Genomic DNA, 19262 nt, shown 5'->3' on the forward strand with positions numbered 1-19262 from the left:
CCCGCGGGGGCGCTCGGGGCGGTCCCTGCCCGGCCCCGGCCCCGCTCCGGGCCGTGATCGCCGTGTCCCGGCCATGATCGCCGTGTCCATCCCCGCGGCGGAGCCCCCGGCGGCGGCAGCGCGCAGCCCCGAGCGGGCGCACACGGTGAGGGACGGGACGGGGCGAGCGGGGCTCGGCTGTGCCCTCAGGGAACGGGGCTGAGGGCGGGCGAGGGTGGCTCCTCCTGCCCCGGGAGCTGGGGGTCGCCGCTTGTCCCCAAGGTGTCCTCTCGGAGTGCGAGTCCCTCCCTGCCTTCCCCCGGGGCTCCCTTCTCTGGGGGGTGCCTCCCTGGTACTGGAGGTTCCCAAGTTCCCAGGGGTGTCACCCTCTGCTCCCGGGGGATTTGTCGATCTCTGCCCCAGGAGTCTTCCACGTGCCCTGGGAATGGAGGTCCCTGCGTGTCCCTGGGGCCTCCCTGCCGGTGGCAAACACAGAACCCTGCCTGTGAAAGGGGTGTCTGTCTCTGCTCCGGGGTTGCGGGTTCCTGCTGCCGCTGTCCCCGCTGGCTGCGGGGTTTGCAGGTTTCTGCCTCTCCCCAGGGCTCTCCGTGCCCGGCGGTGCTTCCACCCTAACCCAGGGGCTGGGGGGCTCTCCTGTCCCACCTCCCCCGTGTCCTGTTCTACCCCCGGGGTCGGGGTGTCCCTGTGGGCTTGGAGGACCCCAAACAGCCCGGGGAGGGTCCCCGGCAGCCACAGCAGATCCCTGACCCGGGGATCCCCACAGGGGCCGCTGCCGATGGGGACCTTTTGCCCTTGGAGGAGGGGATGGGGGACGTGAGCAAGGTGAGATTGTTTTGGTCTGGGGAGGGAGGGGATGGAGGCCTCTTCCCGTCCCTGCAGGGTCCCAGCCGGGGGAGTACAGACCCTTTCAAAGGGGAGAGGTCCCTGTAGCCCCCATGGCTGGGGGTTCCCTTCCTTCCCTGGCATGCCCCCCCTGCTCTGGCACTGGAGGTCCCCTCGTTCCCCCACGCCACCCTGAAATGTCCCAGCCTCAAGGGCTTCAGGTCCTCAAGTGCCCCTGGGTGGTGCCCACCATCCCCGGGGGTCTCTGCCTGTCCTGGGGCCCTGCCGGGGGCGCCTCCTGCCCTGGAAGTCAGGATTGTGTCTGTCTGTCCCACAGCTTCCCCAGGGGTGCAGGGTCCTGCCTTGTCCCCAGGGGTCCCCACATCTCAGGGGTGCCCCCAGGGGTTGGAGGCTCTTCCTGCCCACCCCGGGGTCCTGTTCTGGGGATCTTGTCTCTCCCATGGGCTCCCCACCTGCCCCCGAGGGTATCTCCATGTGAGTCAGGGACTGAGGGTCCCAGGTGTAACTGGGGAGCCCCACTTGGCCCAGGGGCTGTTCCTTTACCCTGGGGATCCCCTCTGACCAGGATGTTGGGGTCCCTGTCTGTCTCTGGGTGCCCCCCTCTGCCCTGGGTGTGGAGGGTGTGGGGCTCTTAATGTGCCACCGGGGTGTCCCCAAATCCTCCAAGTGCTTGGGGGGTTCCCAGCAGCCCTTACCTCCTCCGAGGGGTCCCAACTGTGCAGTGAGTGAGGAGGCAGGGGGAGAGAGGGGCAGATGGGATCATTGCCCTGAGGAGAGGTCCCCAGCTGTCCTCAGGGATCCCTTTCTGGGAAGGGGGACACAAAGCCCTTGAAGGGGAGGGGATGGGGTCTCTGGCGCAGGGGGTGCTGGGCAGAGGCCCCCACAGGGTTCCTGTCTGAGGCAGGCCTGAGGTGGGTCCTCTGCCCTCCTACCTTGGCCTGGGGGGTGCCTGTGAGATGGAGATGTCTGTCTGTCCTCAGGGGCCCACCCTTAACACCAGGGGCTGTCCCTGGCCTGGGGGATCCCCACTGGAGCTGGGGGCACCCCTTGGTGTGGGGGAAAGAAGGGTTCTCCTGCCTTCCCCAGGAGGGTGGAGATCCATGACTGTCCCTAGGTAGGGGACCTCACCTGCCTTGGGGATAAAAGTGTTGTCTCCCTCTGTCCCATTGGTTTGATGTCCCCACGTGTCCCTTCCTGGTGTCCCTGCACACCCCAAGGTGTTGGGGGTCCCTGTCTGGTGGGGTTTGGTGGGGTTGGGATGTCACACCTTGCTCGGGAGGGGAGAATTGTGTCCCATCTGCTTGTGGGGGTCCTGCCTGGTCCCATGGCACCCCCTTTGGCCGTGGGCGTGTTGAGGGTCTGCCCTGGAGGTTGGGGGTCTCTGCCTGTCCTGGAGAAGTGGGGGTGGAGTGTCCCAGGTGCTCTCCACAGGTGTGTGAGTCAGGGGCCCCTACCTCCTCTGGGAGGCTGGTAAGTGTGATGAGGATGATGAAGATGGTGAGGGTGATAAGGATGGTGAGAGTGCTGAGGCTGGTGAGAATGGTGAGGATGATGAGAAAGATGAAGATGGTAAGGCTGGAGCTGATGAGGATGATGAGGGATGGTCAAGGTGATGAAGATAGTGAGAACAGAGAGGATGGTGAGGATGACAAGGGATGGTGAAGGTGATGAAGACAGTGAGAACAACAAGCATGGTGAGGCTGGGCTGATGAGGATGATGAGGGGTGGTGAGGGTGATGAAGACAGTGAGAACAGTGAGCTTGATGAGGCTGGGGCTGGCGAGGAGCACGCTGTCTGTCTGTCTGTCCCCTGCAGGTGTTCCGGGTGGAGGTGCTGTGCAATGGCCGGCGGCACACGGTGACCAAGCGCTACAGCGAGTTCCAGGCGCTGCACAAGCGGGTGAGAGCCCCCAGCTCTGCAGGAGGGGACGAGGGAGGCCTGGCCTCGCCCTCTCTGGCCTACCCTGATCCCCCCACACCTTCCCCAGATCAAGAAGACCTGCAAGGTGCCCGACTTCCCCCCCCGCCATGTGCCCAACTGGATGCCCAAAGCGCTGGAGCAGCGCCGGCAGGCCCTGGAGGTTTACCTGCAGGTGAGGGTGTATGGCAGGGCCAGGCTGGGTTTAGGGGTGAGGAACACACGGTGCTGGGTTTGGGAAGGGTTTATTGGGGTGCTGACCCTCTGGGGCATTGCAGGGTGTGCTGTACCACAACAAGGAGCTGCCCCAGGACATCCTGGACTTCCTGAAGGTGCGGCGGTGCCAGCAGAGCCCCAAGGGCAGCAGCCCCCCGTGAGTAATGAGCTCTGCTGGCACCAGGGTTATGCCACACGGCACTGGGATTGTCCCCCTGCCCCTAATGAGTACCTGGGGTTGGGGACAGGCTGAGGACTGGTGTCCCCTCTCCCACAGCAGCACCAGACTCCTGCCCCCCCAGCGCCCCACTGTCGGCTTCTGCTCGGATCCCTACGTGCGGCCACACGGCCCCGGTAAGGAGCAGGGCAGGGGAGCAGGGCTCCAAAACCTCCAAGAAGCTCCTACAAAGGTGCTTCTCCTTCAGGGGGGCCCAGGAGGGACCCAGCTGTTACAGCACCCCTGTTTCCTCACAGAGCTGCTCCCCAACACCGTCCTCAGCGGGGTCCTGCAGGGCCTCTACCTCCCCCTGAGCCGTGTCCCGGCCTGGCAGCACCCCCAGACTCTGGAATGATCAGAGCTCCAGCCAGCAGCCGGGGATGCAGTGGGGAGAGAAAGGATCCCTGTGGTGAAACTCACCCCTGCCTGCTGGGAGAAGCCAGAGGGATGTTGGGAATGTTCTCCCACCAACATGCAAAGTGCCTCTGTTGGCAGAGCAGCAGCTCTGCCTTCCCCCCTGCTGCTGTGGGCTCGCAGAACGAGCCTTTGGATGCTGAATGGTGCTGGAAAACCTCTCTGCATCCAGGCTTTGGTGCAATAAATCTCCTGGATTTGACTGACTGGCAAAGTGCTGTGCTGTGGAATTCTCCAAAGCAAACCCAGGGCCAACTGTGGCACTGCTCCCAGCTGGATGAGATAAAAAAGGAAGGTTGGAAGGGGGGCTGGAAGGTTGAGGGGTGCATCTGGCTGAGGGATGCAGAGTGATCTGCACCCCTCTGAAGGCAGGAGAGAAGCAGCTCTTTAAAAAACACATTGGTCACATTTATTGGTGCATGTGCTTCTTACAAAAGTGATGGAAGAGCAGCCTGTGCCCTGTCCCACTGGCTGGAGGCAGCAGGGAGAGGGGCTGGCACTGGGACACAGTGGGACCCGGTGGCCCCAGGGCAGGGGAAGCACAGCAGCCCCACAGCCCCTCACAGCCTGGCAGGGCTGGTCCCTGGTCCCGTCACTCCTTGGCGATGGCAAAGGGCTTCTCCACCTCGATGGTGCCACAGTCGACGATGGTGACGTCCTTGAGGGGCTTGTCCCGGCTGTCTGTCTTTGTGCTCTCCACCTTCCTCACCACGTCCTGGTGGGGCACAGTGTGACACCCAGCTCAGCCAAGCCCTTCCCAGAGCACCGACCCCTCTCCCTGTCCCTGGCTCACCATTCCCTCCAGCACTTTGCCGAACACCACGTGCTTCCCGTCCAGCCACGGCGTCTTCACGGTGGTGATGAAGAACTGGGAGCCGTTGGTGTCCTTGCCAGCGTTGGCCATGCTCACCCAGCCCGGCCCGTAATGCTTCAGCTTGAAGTTCTCGTCAGGGAAACGGTCCCCGTAGATGCTTTTCCCTAAAGGGGGGACAAAAAGGCCACAGTGGTCTCATGGAATATGGCAGGTAGGGGTGATGGTGGTGGTAACTCCAACATGAGGTGGGTGGGGGAACGAGCAATTCCAGAGCAGGGACTAGCACTGATGCCACAGGGATGCATGAGCCATGGGCTGCTGCAGGGAGCTGGACACCCCAGGGGCTGGGCAGGGGTGTGGGGCAGGAGGCTCCCAGTTACCCCAGAACTCAGCTCTGCTCTGAGGCCATGCCTTTGTGAGCTCCATGCCCCCTTGATTCCACCAAGCTCCAGCTCTATACTGGTGCCAGCCCTGCAGTGCTTGGAATTGCAGCTGCTGTCTCACTCCAAGACAATGGCCTGGATCCACCAGGTTACCTCCAGTGCCGTCACCGCGGGTGAAGTCTCCTCCCTGGATCATGAAGTCCTTGATCACACGGTGGAACTTGCTGCCCTTGAAGCCAAATCCTTTCTGGGGGTGTGGAGGGAGAACAGGGAGTGAGGCAAAGGGACAGACCAGAGCTCCGTGGCCCCAGCGCTGCCCCAGGGCACCGAGCAGGGGCAGGGGAGGCCCAGGGTGCCGTGGTCCTCTCACCTCTCCGGTGGCCAAGGCCATGAAGTTCTCCACGGTTTTGGGCACCGTCTTGCCGAAGAGCCCGATGACGACACGGCCCACATCCTCCTCCCCAATCCGCAGGTCGAAATACACCTTGAAGGGGGGCGGAGGAAGGTTAGGGGGGATCAGGGGCGCCAGACTCACCTTGCTGGGCCAACCCACCCCCGAAAGTCCAACTCTAACTCCAACCAAGCCCAAACCCTCACTAGGGGAGGTTGGTTGGTGCCCCCCAGCCCGGGCTGCATCCCCCTCTGCAGCCTCACACTCACCCCAGCTGGAGCCCCCAGCCCAGGCCTTCAGCCCCCTCAACTTCCCCAGAGCTGGGCCGAGCTCTCCCCAGGCCGCCTCCCCCTTTCAGGCGCCCCCAATCACCCCGCACTGGGCCCTCCCTCCCTCCCTCAGGCCTCACCCCACCCTCAATCCCAGCCCCAACCAGGGCTCCTCACCCCAAGTTCTCCCTCTCCCGGTCTCCCCCGCCCCATCCGGGCTCCCACCCCCCGGAGTCTCCCCCGATCCCCCCGCCGGCCCCGCCTCGGCCCCCCCCGACCTTGGCGGTGACCTTGGGTCCCTTCTTGCGCTCGTCGGCGCGGGAGGCCGCGGGCAGCAGGAGCAGGAGGGCCGCGCCCAGCGCCGCCGCCGCCACCAGCACCTTCATCCTGCGCCGCTCGCAGCCCGGCCACAGCGCCCGCCGCGCCGCCGGCATCCGGCCACGCCCGCCGCGCACCCCCGCCCGCACCGCCTCTTGGTACCGCCCGCGCCGCTCGCCCGTCCGCTCCGCCCGCCTGGGCGCGACCAACAGGGTCCCACAGGGGGGGAAAGTAGCCCCTTCCGGCCGGGCGGAGCGCGGGCGTATGCCACGTTGCCCCTCGCTGGGCGGCCGCGGCGCTGTCAATCATGAGCGGAACGCCGCGATGATTGGTCATTGAGGGGGAGGAGGTGGGGGAGGCGGGACCGAGGGTGGCGGTGGCCAATGGGCACGGGCGGAGGGCGGGGCTGAGGAAGGCCGGGGGTGCTGTTCCGGCGTGTCCCGCTGTGCTGTCCCTGCTTTGTCCCCGCTCTGTCCTCGGGGCCCGGCGTGTCCCTGCTTTGTCCCCGCTCTGTCCTTGCGCCCGGTGCGTCCCCGGTAGCAGCAGCCGCCCCCGGCGAGCTGAATGGCTGCGGTCAATGGCTGAGCGGGCGCGCTGGGGAGATGCCACCCCAGAGCCAAAGCGCCTCTGAGAGCAGCTGGCGCTGTACCCGCCCAGAGACGCTTGAACCAAAGTGTTCCCACAGTTGGAACCTGCTCCACACTCTGATCTCTCGTGTGACATTTTTCCCCCTAATTCCCAGCCTTAAATGTATTATTTTTAGCATGAGCTTTCATTTCTTGCTCCCAAAAATTTGCCTGGGGACACGTGCGCTCTGAGAAGGAGATGAGCCTCAAAGGTTCCCTCCCTGACCCTTGGAACCCACGTCTCCACCTTTGAGATTTATCTTTGTGGGGACTGACAGTGACCCAGACCTGATGAAAACCTAATTCCCACATGTTCAACTGACTGCAGGATTTGCAATCACAGACCGGTTTGGGTTCGAAGGGACCTTTACAAGCCTGCCATGGGCAGTGACACCTTCAGTGATGGTGCTAAGCTGAACAGAGGCACCTGAGGGCTTCCAGCCCGGCATCTCCAGGTATTTAAGAGGAAATAGGGCTTCTCTCACTCCTTTCTTCATCCATCCTGCATTCCAGGATGGCTGAAGTGGGAATGTGTGTGCCCAGAGAGAAGGGAAATCAGTATCACCATGCCCTGACTGAGCTCCATAGGGCTGAACCACCCATGGCTGTAATGCATGAAGTGTTGAGAAGGTCCCGCAAGGTCCCACCCATGCATTGTCCCCTCCAAAGGGAACAGAGGGTGACACAAGCGCCCAGCAGAGCCAAAGGAAGACAAAACACAAGTGCCATGGTCAGGCTGAGGTAATAAATACTTCTATTCATGGAGAACAATGCAGCAGTGCAATGTTTTATTGAAAAAAAAAAAATCATCTCACTTGATACCTCAGAAGACTGCATCGCAACGTTGGAGGGCCGAGAGCGGCGTCAGAGGCACCTGCACCAGGAGCCCCAGGAGCCCTCCCCTGCCTGGGGCCTCCTGGCTGCCAACTGCTCCCGGCACGGAGAGGAGGGATTGCCCAGGATAATGCCCTACATCCTTCCACAGCATGGCTGGCTCAGTCTGGCTGCTCTCCTTGTCACCTCCCAGCTCCCCGGGGACAGCGGTTCCCTCAAGCACAGGACTTGCTGGTAACCTGCTTTCTTTTCTTTCCTTTTTTTTTTTTTTTATTTTATTTTATTTTATTTTTTTTGTTAAAAAGCCACCCCACATCTTTGCCCTTTTTTTTTTTTTTTTGAAGAGTCCAACGTACGATTATAGTGCAAGAGGGCTTGGTACAAGTGAGCATTACCAGCATGCCGTGGGGGGACAGTCCTCCCCTACAAACACATCATTGTAGGATTAAAAGAACACCGTTATCTCTGGAGAGAAGCTGTAGTGGGTCACCATGAAACAGCTTTCAAACCAACCCACTTAAAAACAAGGTCAGGAAAGTTTCTAAACGATCAAATACATTCACTTAAAAAAAAACAAAAAAAAAACCAAAACCAAAAAACCCCCCAAAAAACAACAAAACAAAAAGAAACCAAAAACATTTAGGAACAAAACCTGTTGAGATGGCCCCTTTCCCCCCCGCCCTCCCTCACCCTGCAAACACTTACATATGCTGCAACTACAAGCTGCTCCTTGAGTGGAGGCAGCGAGGAATGACCAAACACGGCAGGAGATGCAGAAGGAATCGAGTTCTGGTGACAGGCACTTAGTGGGGCTTGGGAGGGCAGCAACGGAAGTGTCTCAGGGCCAGCTCTGTGGGCAGCGGGCAGGGGGAGCGCCCCTGCCCCTGGACACCCTCCCAAGATGCCAAACCATGGTTTCCTACAGCAGAGAGAGGATTGCCTGTGCCACAGACGCAGCTTCTGGGAACCACTGGCAGCGGAGGAGTTTGGAGGGAGAAAGGTGGAATGTACCCGTGGCCGTGCCCTCCCTGCGGCACACCTGGCACCTGCCTGTGGGAGGTGAGTGTGCCCTTCCTGCCCTGCTCCCAGCCCAGCCCACGGCCTGGCTGGAGGAAAGCGCTTTGCTGAGGGGGAAGGAAGGAGGTGCACGTGTGAGCCGAGGGCTCTGCGCCTCTGTTGCGCTCTCTGGGGTAAGGCATGGAGAGAACGCAGCCGAGAATGGAGGAGAGATGCCCTGCTGGCATCCTGGCCAGGAGGGAGGCTTTAACACCCTGGCACCACACCAGTGTCTGCCTGACTCAGGAATGCACCAGGAGCAAGCCCAGAGCTTGCTGCCCAGGCTGATCTCGTGCCCTCTAAGCCTGCTCCTACCCAGCCAGGGAAACTGAACCTCCTGGCAATGCTGCTCTGTGTACTCCAAGCTACACAGTTTAGCATTAAATCAAATAAACAAGAATGAGATCTAGTCTCTCCTTTTCCTCCCTTCATGCTCTCCATGATTTTTGGGTAAGCCAGGCCCAAGTTTATCACAACTGAACTATTCCAGCCTGATCTGGTGTCATACATGGAAATACAAAGTCCAATTACTTATAACCTCCCCAAAGCTGCTCGAGTTCTCCCACAGCCCTGCCGCCTCTCCAGTAACCCCTGGACAGCCTCATCTCCATTTTGGGAAACACTGCAGTTGGATGCATGATTTCAGTGTTTTTCTGGGTGTGCAAAGCACCCCAAGCCCTTTCCTTGCTATTGGTTTGGCTCAAAGTGGTGCAGGAGAAGCGTGGCTGCTGCAGGGCTGGGATGGTGCCCCGTGCTCACAGAGAGGATGTGAAGGCGATTCCAGTCAAACCTATCTGACCACCGGGAGATGGGATCAGTGTTAAGGCATGAAGTATCCTCTCCCCTGCTGGGGATGCTTTCCTCCCACTAATATGTTCTTGCAGAAAGTTCCCAACCAGCCCAAGGAGGGATTTGGGAAGGCTGCCCGGCTACCCACACTGAGAAACGCCCACGTTTCAGTAAATGGCTGTTTCCCAGGAACCTCAATCCTGATCTACCTCTTAGACCAGCACAAATTTCTCTGGCCTGGCAAAAGCCATGCCGCTCCCTCCAGCCCATGCCGGGCATCAGCCTCGCCTCTCTGGCCAGCTGGGTCAGGCACGGCGTAGGAAACCATGGCAAGGACGTTCACTGGCAGCTAGGAAGGGTGATTGGAAATTCAAGTATGCTTTCCTCAGCGCGCGGCCCAAGGTGGGCATCAGGAGCCCCAGACTGGCACGAGGGTTGTGGACATCCCCACTCCACCAAGGGCATTTCCGTGCACCCCACCATCCTCCCCGCTGGATGTCTGCCTGCGCTGGCGTGGCCACGCAGAGATCCACAGATACAATGTGCATCTGTAAATGCTAAAAATAATAAAAAGTGCAAGGACGTCAGCTTCTTTAAAACAATCCACACTGCTCTGTTACTGTCACAGGAGGGAGGTGTCAAGGGAGCCGGAAAAAAAACCCTAACTGGAACAGTAGATTGCAAATTTCTCACAGCTTGCACATTACAGTGTAACTGTTCCCAAGGAGCCACAGAGAGAACCTGTCTCTTCCTGCTGCAGCAGTCAGGCCCTTCTCCTAGCAACTCTCCTGCCTGCCCCACATCCTCCTGCCCTCTCCACAGCCAATCGAGCCTATGGAATTTCTTCACTTAATTAAGGAGGGAGGAGGACAGAGGAGCAGAGTACAGGGGAGGGAGGGGAGGAAAGTGAGCAGGAACTAAGCACAGTCCTCAGGTTTGCGTCAACGATGCTTTCACCGTAAACAATGGGAAGGAGGGTCAGCCAGCCAGCCCCCCTCCCAGGGCGACCAAGACCTGAGCCAGCCACAGTCCTGGTCCCAAAAGGAGCTTCAGGCTTGGAGTGAACGAGGGAGACCATTCAGCAGATCCACCCCAGAGTGGTTTGTTTTGGAACGTTTTCTTCTCTTTTTGGTTTAAAATGTCACTTGGGTTTGTTTTTCTTTTTTTTTTTCTGTTTTCACTTTTCTCTCTTCCTCCTATGCCTCCTCCTCCTCCCTCCTAAAGAGAAGCCCCTTCCAGTAAGACAGGGCAGGAGCTGCAGGCGTGGTGGTTCCTGCAAGGCCCAGGAGGCACCGGTCACTTGTGACGCTGAGCCGTCTTCTTCCGTTTCCTCTTAAAGAAGCAGCAGCACCTGGGGCACAAAGGACAAGGAGGGAGAGTCAGCCCCACGCCTGGCAGCCTGTGATGTCCCCACAATGTCCCCATGATGTCCCTGCCATCCCCCCCGCTTGTCCTCATGCAACAGCATCTCTGCCTGCCCGGCCTGGGCCCCACCACGCTGCTGGGATGGGGGCAGGTGCTGGTGGGTGATGACACCTCCAGCCTGCACTGGGAGGGCAGGCAGGGCCAGCTGGGGTGTCTCACTGCAGGCCCCAGAGTGCCAGCCAGGCTTCTCCCTCCCAGGCTCCTCTGGAACACAAGGAGCCATCTGGGAAAGCAGCAAAACAGGGACCCAGGTGCTCCACTCCCTGTGTCCCACCCCACAGGAACTGGGCTGGGGAGGTGAGCTCTGGCTGCTCTCCCCAGCCACAAACACACGGTTTTCACCACTGTTCACTAACAAAACGAGTTCCAAAGAGACCTTGGCTCAGGGACCAGGTTTCTTTACTGAACCTTTCACGATAACCAGAGCTTCCACCTTGGATCAATCACTCAGTGCTGGGATGCAGAACCCCTGCTTCTTCCCCCATCCGCTGTGAGGGTGGTGCACAGGGTTAGGGGAAGCAAGAAGGATGGAGAGTGGAGGCTGAGGTGGGGAGGGAACGCCCAGCGCAGCTGAACCGTGAGGAGCGGTGGGTTCCCTGTGGGATGCACTGGGAGCAGTCCTCCAGAGCCTAAACTCCTCCTGGCTTCCTGCAGAATTCCTTGGTGCTGAACATGTATCTACCTTCCTGCCCTGTCAGGAATGCTCTGCACATCTGTGAGAGTCCTCCCAGGCTACGTGTCTTTCTCCATCTGCTGGGACAGCTGTCCCTGGAGAAGCCTGGGTGTTGCTGGAAGACTGCTCTTTCAGGCTGCTGGAAGGGATGCCTGGATAAACAACCAGAGTAGACCACCGAGTCTTAGAAGATCCTCAGTTGGAAGAGACCCACAAGGATCACTGAGTCCAACTCCTGGCTGGACAGCCCCAAGAATCCAACATGTGCCTGAGCATGTTGTTCAAATGCTCTCTGAGCTCTGGCAGGCAAACATGAGGATGCAAAGACTGTTTTTTCCTACAACCATCTGTTGTAGGCTAAAAACATTCCAAACCACTCTAACATCTTCTCCAAACTATTTTTCACTGGGTCCTTCATGGAGTGTCAGCTTTACACCCCTGTCCTCTCAGAGCTGGAGGAGCTCTCACCCAAACACTTGTCCCTGGGTGCACAAGCTTCACTCTGGGGTGCAAAAGTGATGTGTGAGCACAACCTGCCATGAGCTGAGCCTGCCAGCACAGATCCACTGCTTGGGAGAACAAACAACTCTCCCTGTGACATGGAGAGCTCCCACAGCCCCTCAAGAGGAGGGACTCCTCCCAGTGCACGGACTGATGTCCATGGTTTGTCTCTAGGCTCCTGAAAGGCCCAGTTCAGTGGTGGGACGAGGAGAAATGCAAAGCCCTTGTCCTTGCAGGGCAAGTGATGCCTCCATTGCTGCCCACCCACCCTGAGGCGTTTGTCTGCCACCTCAGCACCCCCACCCCAGGCTGGAACCCCCACCCCAGGACTGCTCTGGCATTTTGTCATCCCGGGCCATCTGCCACCATCTCCTGCTTTAGCCTGTTGCAGTATTTGTCCCACAGTAGCCACCTTCCTTCATGGCTTGTGCGATGGAGAGTCAGGGGGACATCACAGGGAAAGGATGGAGGATGCATGAGTGATGGTTTGGCATGCAGCGGGTAAGGGAAGAAGGGGCTGAGCAGCACTCGACTCCTTGGGCGCCGAACAAAGGGAGCTGACTGACTTCTGGCTGGTTTTCTTGTGACTGTCTTTTTAGGCTCTTACTCAAGAGGTCCAGGGAAGGGTTCAGGAAAGGAAGTCCTGGCAGTTCAGACAGGCAGAGGCAAAACACCAAAATAAAAGGATAAGGCAGGCTGACAATTACAGAACGTGATCTCTCTGCATGCAGATGATGCCCAAGAGAACAGCCCCAGACTACGACATACAGAGAAGCCAGAGATGCCAGAGGTATTGGAGGCAATGCCTATGGAGAGCAGGGCAGAGTCAGTCTCCCATCCAACAAGGACATTCCTCGCCACACACGGCCTCGGCCCCCTCACTCTGTGGCAATTTCCACCCATCAGCCCACCCTGGAACCTGCAAACTCATCTGAGTGTCTGCATGGCCCTTCCCTTACTGGGTACATGGTTTCCTCAAGGGGCACCTCCTGGGACAACCTGAGACTGGAACACTATAGCTTCAAAGGTCTGATAAAACCCCAAGCTGGGCTTGCTTGGACCAGTGCTAATCCCAACCTTCCCACCCCTTCTTTCCTGGAGAAGCCCATTCACCTGCATCTCAGCTCAGAAAGGAGCCACCCTCCACCTGTCCTCTCTCAGTAGGGGCTCTGTGACTAATGAGGACTCCCTGGCCTTGTCCTTCCATTCTCCCTGGCCTGTGCTTCTCCAAGAGGAGACTTTCCAAGGAAGTGAGTGGCCCTTCTCCTCAACACTCAGTGCAGGGCTTTCCCTTTGTAACCGTCTGTGTGAGGAATTCCTGCAAGAGGCTCAGCCAGCCTAGGCCTGACTCTGCCCAACTCCATCAGGCATCATCTGCTCACAGACGTAAACGTTTTGGGGGAGATGGAAAGCCAAATAGGAAAGGATTCAAATCTGATTTTGCATCCATCCAGAGATCAGCCAAATCCCTCAGCCTAGTGTGGCCGGTCAGACACAGCCCATGCCCTCCCCAATATTGCAAATGGTCCTAAAATCAAAACGGCTCTGGGTTGGCTTTGACTTTGTGCCTTTTTAGCGTTTGGTGGGTTTGGTTTTGCCAACCCCAGTCTAGTCTGGTCCGCTCCCCCTTGCATGTGGACTGGAGAGAGGGACTCACCACAAGTTGAGCATTTTCAGGCAGCTACAGAGAGTATAGAGAAAAAACACAGAAAGGAAGAAAGAGCGATTAGTTCACAGAGGTGGGATGGAAGCGAGTCACTGCAGCCATGCAAACATGCAGTGCAGAGCGGCAGACACACAGCAGGCCTGCCCGCCGCCCGCCCCGGCACTCACACCACTCTGCCCTCAGCTTCTCATCTGAAGGAACTCCAGGCCACCATCAGCTCTTGTCCCCTGCAGCTCCAGCAGCAGCAGAAGGGCCCGATGATGGATCTGCACCTGGGCCCTGCCCTCCAGCGACACCCACTGCCAGAATCAGGAGCTTCTCTCCAGCACGCTCCAAGCAGGAGCGTTGGCACAGCTCTGCCTGTGGAGTGCCAGGGAAAGCCCAGCCCACTACTGCACAGCATCTCAAAACACAGAGCCCAGCTCCAGCTCCTGCCAGCTCTCTCTGGCACCCTTTCCTGCAGAGCAGAATCCCAAAGTCCTTTGTCCTTGTGTAATCAGATGTAAGGGAAGACAAACCCTCCCTGTGGCAAACAGAATGAAGTGACCTATGCCCGGGAATTACAAACCTGTCAGTGCAAAGCAGCATATGCTCTGCTTCCCAGCACCTCCAAAACCGATCTGGGAGCACACAAACAAGGGTTGGAGAGAGACAGGACAGCTCCATGTGCAGTGGGATAGGGCCTGGGTGGCACAGCTCCTTCCCACCTGGCTTGACGTTCCCCTAGTACACAAGAGTGGGGCTGGACTTGGCCTCACTGCACAAACATGGGCTGGAGATGTTCCTGGGTCTTCCTTGCACTGGGTTGTTGGATCAGAACTGTTCAGGATGAGAATCTGCCCCATCCTAGGAGCCACATGCCCGGGGGGACCCCCTTCAGAGCCCATGATGCCCAGCTGGTGGTCTCTGCTGGCCACATAACCCACATCTAACAGGAATGCTGCCCACTCTGGAAGTTGCTCCTCAAGATCTCCCCCACCCTCCCAGCTTGATGAGGAGCCTGCAGCAAATCTGAGGCTTCCTGGTCTGGGAGGAGAAGGTGTGTCTGTGGCTGCTGGGATCAAGGCCAGGCCACCTACCAGTGAGCAAGATCCCACACACATGGCTGCCCAAGGGACTGGGGAATCCCTGAGGGAGTGGGGAACAGAGAGCACAAGACCTTCAGGACAACCAGCACAGATGACACACACCTAGGGACCTTTTCCATCCATGCACCCTTCCTTACACCTGCCACTTTTCCTCCTCATACAGAAGTGCCTGCACAGGTTGAGGCAAACAATGGGGGACAAGTGGCACCAGGATCACCCAGTCAAATAATAACCAGGCAGCTGGGCCATGACCAGCTCAAAGGCAGCCCTGGGCCTACTGGCCCCTCGCCTGGGGGGTTCCAGAACTCTGTGGTGACCCTGCAGTGACAGGTCCTGGTTTAGTTCAGGGGTGGTGACAAGGTGCAAAAGGTGACATGATGGTGCTGGATACAGGACAGGAAATGGTCAAAGCAGCAGCTCCAACAGCAGTTCTCACACCTGACCACGAGCTACAGGAGAGGTCAGCTTAGAGGGAGCACTCTCCCCTCCACAAGCTGTTTCTGGTTCCTCTCTTTCAGCTTCTCAGGGCTGGACCAAGAGAACCCCCAGGGAGAACAACCCGTCCCTGCAGGAGTTACTTCCAGCCTGTTATGGACACCTATCACACACCTCTCACAGCCAGAAATGAAGTGACAACTCTCAGACCAAGGATCTCTTTGCTGAGCTATGCTCAAGCTACTCCTACACTCTCAGCACAAAAGCACAGCGTGTTCTCCCTCTGCAATGGGGGCTGCTCACTGGGATTCCTGAGATCAGCTCCCAGGATTTTGCTATCTGTGCTCCTGAAATGTCTATCTGGCAATACATGCTCTGAGTAAGAGTTATGTTCTCCAGGCATGACAAGTGTCAAAGAGAAGCAGCAGCAGCAGCAGCACTGAAGGCACCATGCACAAAAGCAGCAATAGGCAAGGAAAAGGGCACGGGACACGAGCACTGAGGACTTTGCCACAGAGAAATGTCCCCACTCGCTTCCCAGGAGAGGATAATGACCAACCAGTGGAAAGGCTGTGGTAAAGCAAACGTACTTAGCTTCCTCCACCACCTCCACCTCCGCCTGTGCCGTGATGGGTGCGTTGGAGTGTGCTCCTGTGGGGTCGTCCACGTTCAGCTCCCCGTTGGTTGAGCTCACCACCTGCAACACAAAGGAACACCCTGTTCATGAGGCTGCCTGCTGAGGGAATGGGAAAGCTGACACATCACCATTTACTTCTGTCTCTTTTCACCTTCTCAGGAGGCTGCTGAGTTTTGTGGCTGCCTTGGAGTCTCCAGGCTGGAGCAGCAGGCAGGGGGCTGTGTGTGTGCTCCCCTGCTCACATTCCTGTGCCAGCCCATGACTTGGCATTGAGAGGCCCCTCTGGGAGTGCAGGCACTGGTGTGAGCACTGACTGCCAGCCCTGTCTACTCACATCAGCTGTACCATGCTGATTGTTTCCTCCTGACATTTTTACAGGTGAGCAGCTCAGTCCTGTTGCCTGACAGGACCTCCTCTTAGCCTTTCTACAAGGTAAAAGGAGGCATTTCCCATGGGGTGGGGGTAGGGGTGGTACCCAGAACTCCTGGTGGCTCTGGATGATCTGACCACCAGGGATGAAGGGAAGGAAGCCCTTGCAGCAAATGTCCCCTAGTCAGCACATTATGTTAATTTTGAATACACACTAATTTGAACACCAGGAGCTGCTGTTTCTGCCAACCAGGCCCCTTGGGCTCTGCCAGGACAGGTTAGAATTCTGCTCACATGGTGCTCAGAGCTCTCCTCAAGTGACAATTCCTTGGTCTTCATCCCTTCCCTTACTCATCCTGCCTGGGCTGCCCTGGGTTCTCCAGACCCCCACGCTTCCCATGCAGATCTGCAGAGCACTGGCACTTAATTGTGTTGTTCACAGGGCTCTTCCCACACTTTGTTCAGCTACTTGTTAAATTCCATGTTACAAAAGGCTTTGATTTTCCTCCTTGCTTTTCACTTCATCTTCATGTGGCAAATTCTGCCTTAAAGGGAATGGAGACTGGAAGCTGCTGACATGCCAAAGTCCAGCATGAGCTGGGGCATCTGCTGAGGAACAATTCCAGCCTCTGCAGCTTAGCAGCCACACACAGCACATTTCCTGTTCTCAACTGCAGGTAAGCAGAATTTCAGTGCTTACAGTGGCACAAGGAGCTCGTAAACTGCTCAGGTTGGCAACTCTTCCCATTCAATTCTAGGGCTGCTTCAGTGCTGCTGTCACAAGGAAACATTCCCCTCACTGAGAGGGACCAATCTGATTTTTATTCATGCCTTAACATATGTTATACATGAGATGAAAGTTTCCTGTAAGAGTGTACGTGCTGTGCTAGCAGCCCTGTCCCTGGGGAGGTTTCTCACAGCCAGTCAGGGCAGAGAAAGTCTCCATGATGGGACTGTGAGTGACCTCTCCCCACCCACCCATGAAGGATGCTCGGGGAATTCAGGCTGTGGGAAGAACATTAACACATAAAAGCAGCTAACTATGACACAAGGAGAGCCATTTTGCATTAGGTTGCTAGGAGGGAGCAGGGGATCACTTGTAGGAATTGTAGGCTTGCTTGTAGACTCCTTTTATTGTGGAACAGGACACTCACACAAAAAAAAGTAAATAAGAACATCTACTCTGTACTGAGTGCTGAAGCTGTACAATCACAGACTGGTTTGTGTCAGAAAGAACCTTTACAGTTCATCTAATCCAACCCCCTGACACGGGCAGGGACACCTTCCACTAGAACAGGTTGCTCCAAACTCCACCCACCCTGACCTTTGACACTTCTCCAGGTTACTCTCTGCTCACATCTGGGAGCAGAGCTACACATTCATCAGGTCCTCCTTATTTTTGTTTTTCTGTTACTCACTAAAATATCTTTAAATTAAAAGAGAACCAAGGCTAATCGAGCCAAAACCACATTAAATCCAAGTTAGTATCAAGAATAAGTAAAAATGTCAACCTAATCTGCATTTTCCTTAGGGACATCCTGCACTACCTGTCTCCTTGGCTCAGCTCTGTCCTGCTCCAAGCACTAATTCCCATTTCACCAGAGCCATTGTTCAGGGTGTTGTGTCTGACAGCAGAGCCAGCTCTGCTGCAAAGTTGTGCCAAAGAGGCAGTGATAACAGAGTTCTTCTTTGCTTGGATGACTCCTGCACCTTCTCTCCAGCTTGTCCAGCCAGCTCACTCTGGCTTTAGTGCCAGAAAGTCCCTCAGCAAGCCTCAGTGATAACCAGGACACGTAGGGCTTCACAAATAGGAATTTTTCAGGAATTTAAAAACACTGGTAGTGCCAGCTCCAACACTGTCTGGTGCACATCCTCTGCTCATCTCCTGGCAGTGCAGCCCCCTGAAGATCCACCTTGTGCCCACTGTGCCCTCAAACTGGTGTTGATCTGCTGTGGAACAGCTCAACTCTTCCCAATATTAATGGGGACTATGTACAACAAATCCTACTTCAGCCGCCTGTACTGCCCTAGAGCATCTCCAAGATAGAACAGAGGGTACTTTATAGACCAGATCTACTAATGCCACTCCTTTTTGTTTTCAGTTTAACAAATTTGGGCTCAAAACTTAAAAAAAGCTTAAAAAATTTTGTTGAAACAGTAAAAGCTATGGTGCTGGCCATCACAGCTTGGGTCCCTCCCAAACCATGGCTTGAGCATGATGTATAGAACAGCACCAGTGAAACTGCTCTCCTGACCACAACATTGCTGCAATTTGAGCAGAATTCAGGGGGTTTAACACAAGGGAAGGAAGAGGTACCTGCACAGATCCTCCATGTCGATCTGCAGCCAAATGAGATGTCAAGTACGAGGTATTTGTCTGCCGGCTCGGCTGGATCTCCCACTCCCCTCGGCGATCCGATGACGCCTGCTCAGGAGTTCAGGAGCATGAAAGAAACAGAAGGGAGGGCAAAAGGTGAATGAGGAGAAGAAATAAAGGTGTATTGGTTAGTGAGTCAGTTTCTTTGCAGAAAGCAAGGCATTGACACTTTTAGCTGGGCTAAAATTCCCCTTTACCACGTGCACCTCATTATTTACTTCCATAGTGGCTGCAGTGATCCACTGCGGGAGTGGATTTCATCTCCTTTAGCTGCTGAATGAAGGGAAAGATCTATTCTGGAAATAATTTCTTCAGAACAGCTTCACTTCCATGGATTTCAGCACAGCCACAATTACACTGACAGTATTTAACTATGTCTGTCAGGCCACACACAGCAGAGCACTTGGCTCGGCAGCAAGATGGGATTCACAAAGCTCAACCTCCCTCAAACACATATTTTCAAACTAAAATTTGCAACTGAAACCAAACATTTAATTTCACCCAAAGGCAGTACCACACGCTGATTCACCTGTGCAGTGCAGAAGGAAACATCCACACCTGCTTGACTGAAGAGAGGGTTGGGGGCTTTTTGGGTTTCTGCAGAAAAGTAGATAGGATGCTCTGGCTAACAAGATTCCTCTTTGCCCTCAACAGAAGAACATCAGGTAATTTAAATTATTAGAACTTCATTTATTTTCTTAGAAGAATCACTCTGCACTTGCACGTGAAGCTCAGGTGGGTCATTGTTGAGGGTGAGGGTTTTTCCTTTTGTTTCTTTCTCTCAGGAAATGTTGTCCCATCTGTTGCTAAGATACTTAAGAGAACAAAAGATGTGGCTGGGAGGAGGAGGAGGGATAAGTGTGCAGCTGGCTACCCTCTTACTTGAGGGGTTTCTCTGGGGAAGGGCAGAGTTACCACGAGATTTTAGGCTGAGGGAAGGGGCTGGGTGCAGCTCCCCTCTCACTGTCAGATTTTAGGCTGAGGGAAGGGGCTGGGTGCAGCTC

The 19262-nt window shown here is 56.5% G+C and overlaps 3 protein-coding genes across 4 annotated transcripts in view; 1 reads left to right on the forward strand and 2 right to left on the reverse strand.

Moving 5' to 3' along the window:
- The first annotated feature begins 73 nt into the window (after positions 1-73).
- Positions 74-3548, forward strand: SNX22 (sorting nexin 22). The gene is made up of 6 exons (XM_054273057.1): positions 74-145; positions 2659-2742; positions 2831-2935; positions 3039-3133; positions 3254-3330; positions 3451-3548. Exons 1-6 carry the CDS (start codon positions 74-76, stop codon positions 3546-3548), a joined length of 531 nt encoding a protein of 176 aa, XP_054129032.1.
- A 445-nt stretch (positions 3549-3993) lies between these two features.
- PPIB (peptidylprolyl isomerase B) lies at positions 3994-5898 on the reverse strand. Its single transcript, XM_054272516.1, has 5 exons — positions 5743-5898; positions 5175-5288; positions 4958-5051; positions 4401-4585; positions 3994-4322 (listed from the first exon to the last, which is right to left on the reverse strand). Exons 1-5 carry the CDS (start codon positions 5896-5898, stop codon positions 4200-4202), a joined length of 672 nt encoding a protein of 223 aa, XP_054128491.1. The 3' UTR covers positions 3994-4199.
- A 1241-nt stretch (positions 5899-7139) lies between these two features.
- Positions 7140-19262, reverse strand: part of CSNK1G1 (casein kinase 1 gamma 1) — a 99860-nt gene continuing 87737 nt past the window's right edge. The window contains exons 12-15 of one of the 2 annotated variants that reach the window (XM_054272514.1): positions 18199-18306; positions 15466-15572; positions 13344-13367; positions 7140-10438 (exon numbers count right to left, since the gene is read on the reverse strand). In XM_054272514.1, the coding sequence (XP_054128489.1) occupies positions 10384-10438; positions 13344-13367; positions 15466-15572; positions 18199-18306 (294 nt within the window). In that variant the 3' untranslated portion in view covers positions 7140-10383. The remainder of the gene's footprint in view (positions 10439-13343; positions 13368-15465; positions 15573-18198; positions 18307-19262) is intronic. The other variant, XM_054272515.1, reaches the window with a different exon arrangement.

This window comes from Melozone crissalis, unplaced genomic scaffold (assembly GCF_028551555.1).
Source record: "Melozone crissalis strain CALT ecotype California unplaced genomic scaffold, PUWL_Pcris_2 ptg000014l_1, whole genome shotgun sequence".
Classification (NCBI taxonomy): Eukaryota; Metazoa; Chordata; class Aves; order Passeriformes; family Passerellidae; genus Melozone; species Melozone crissalis.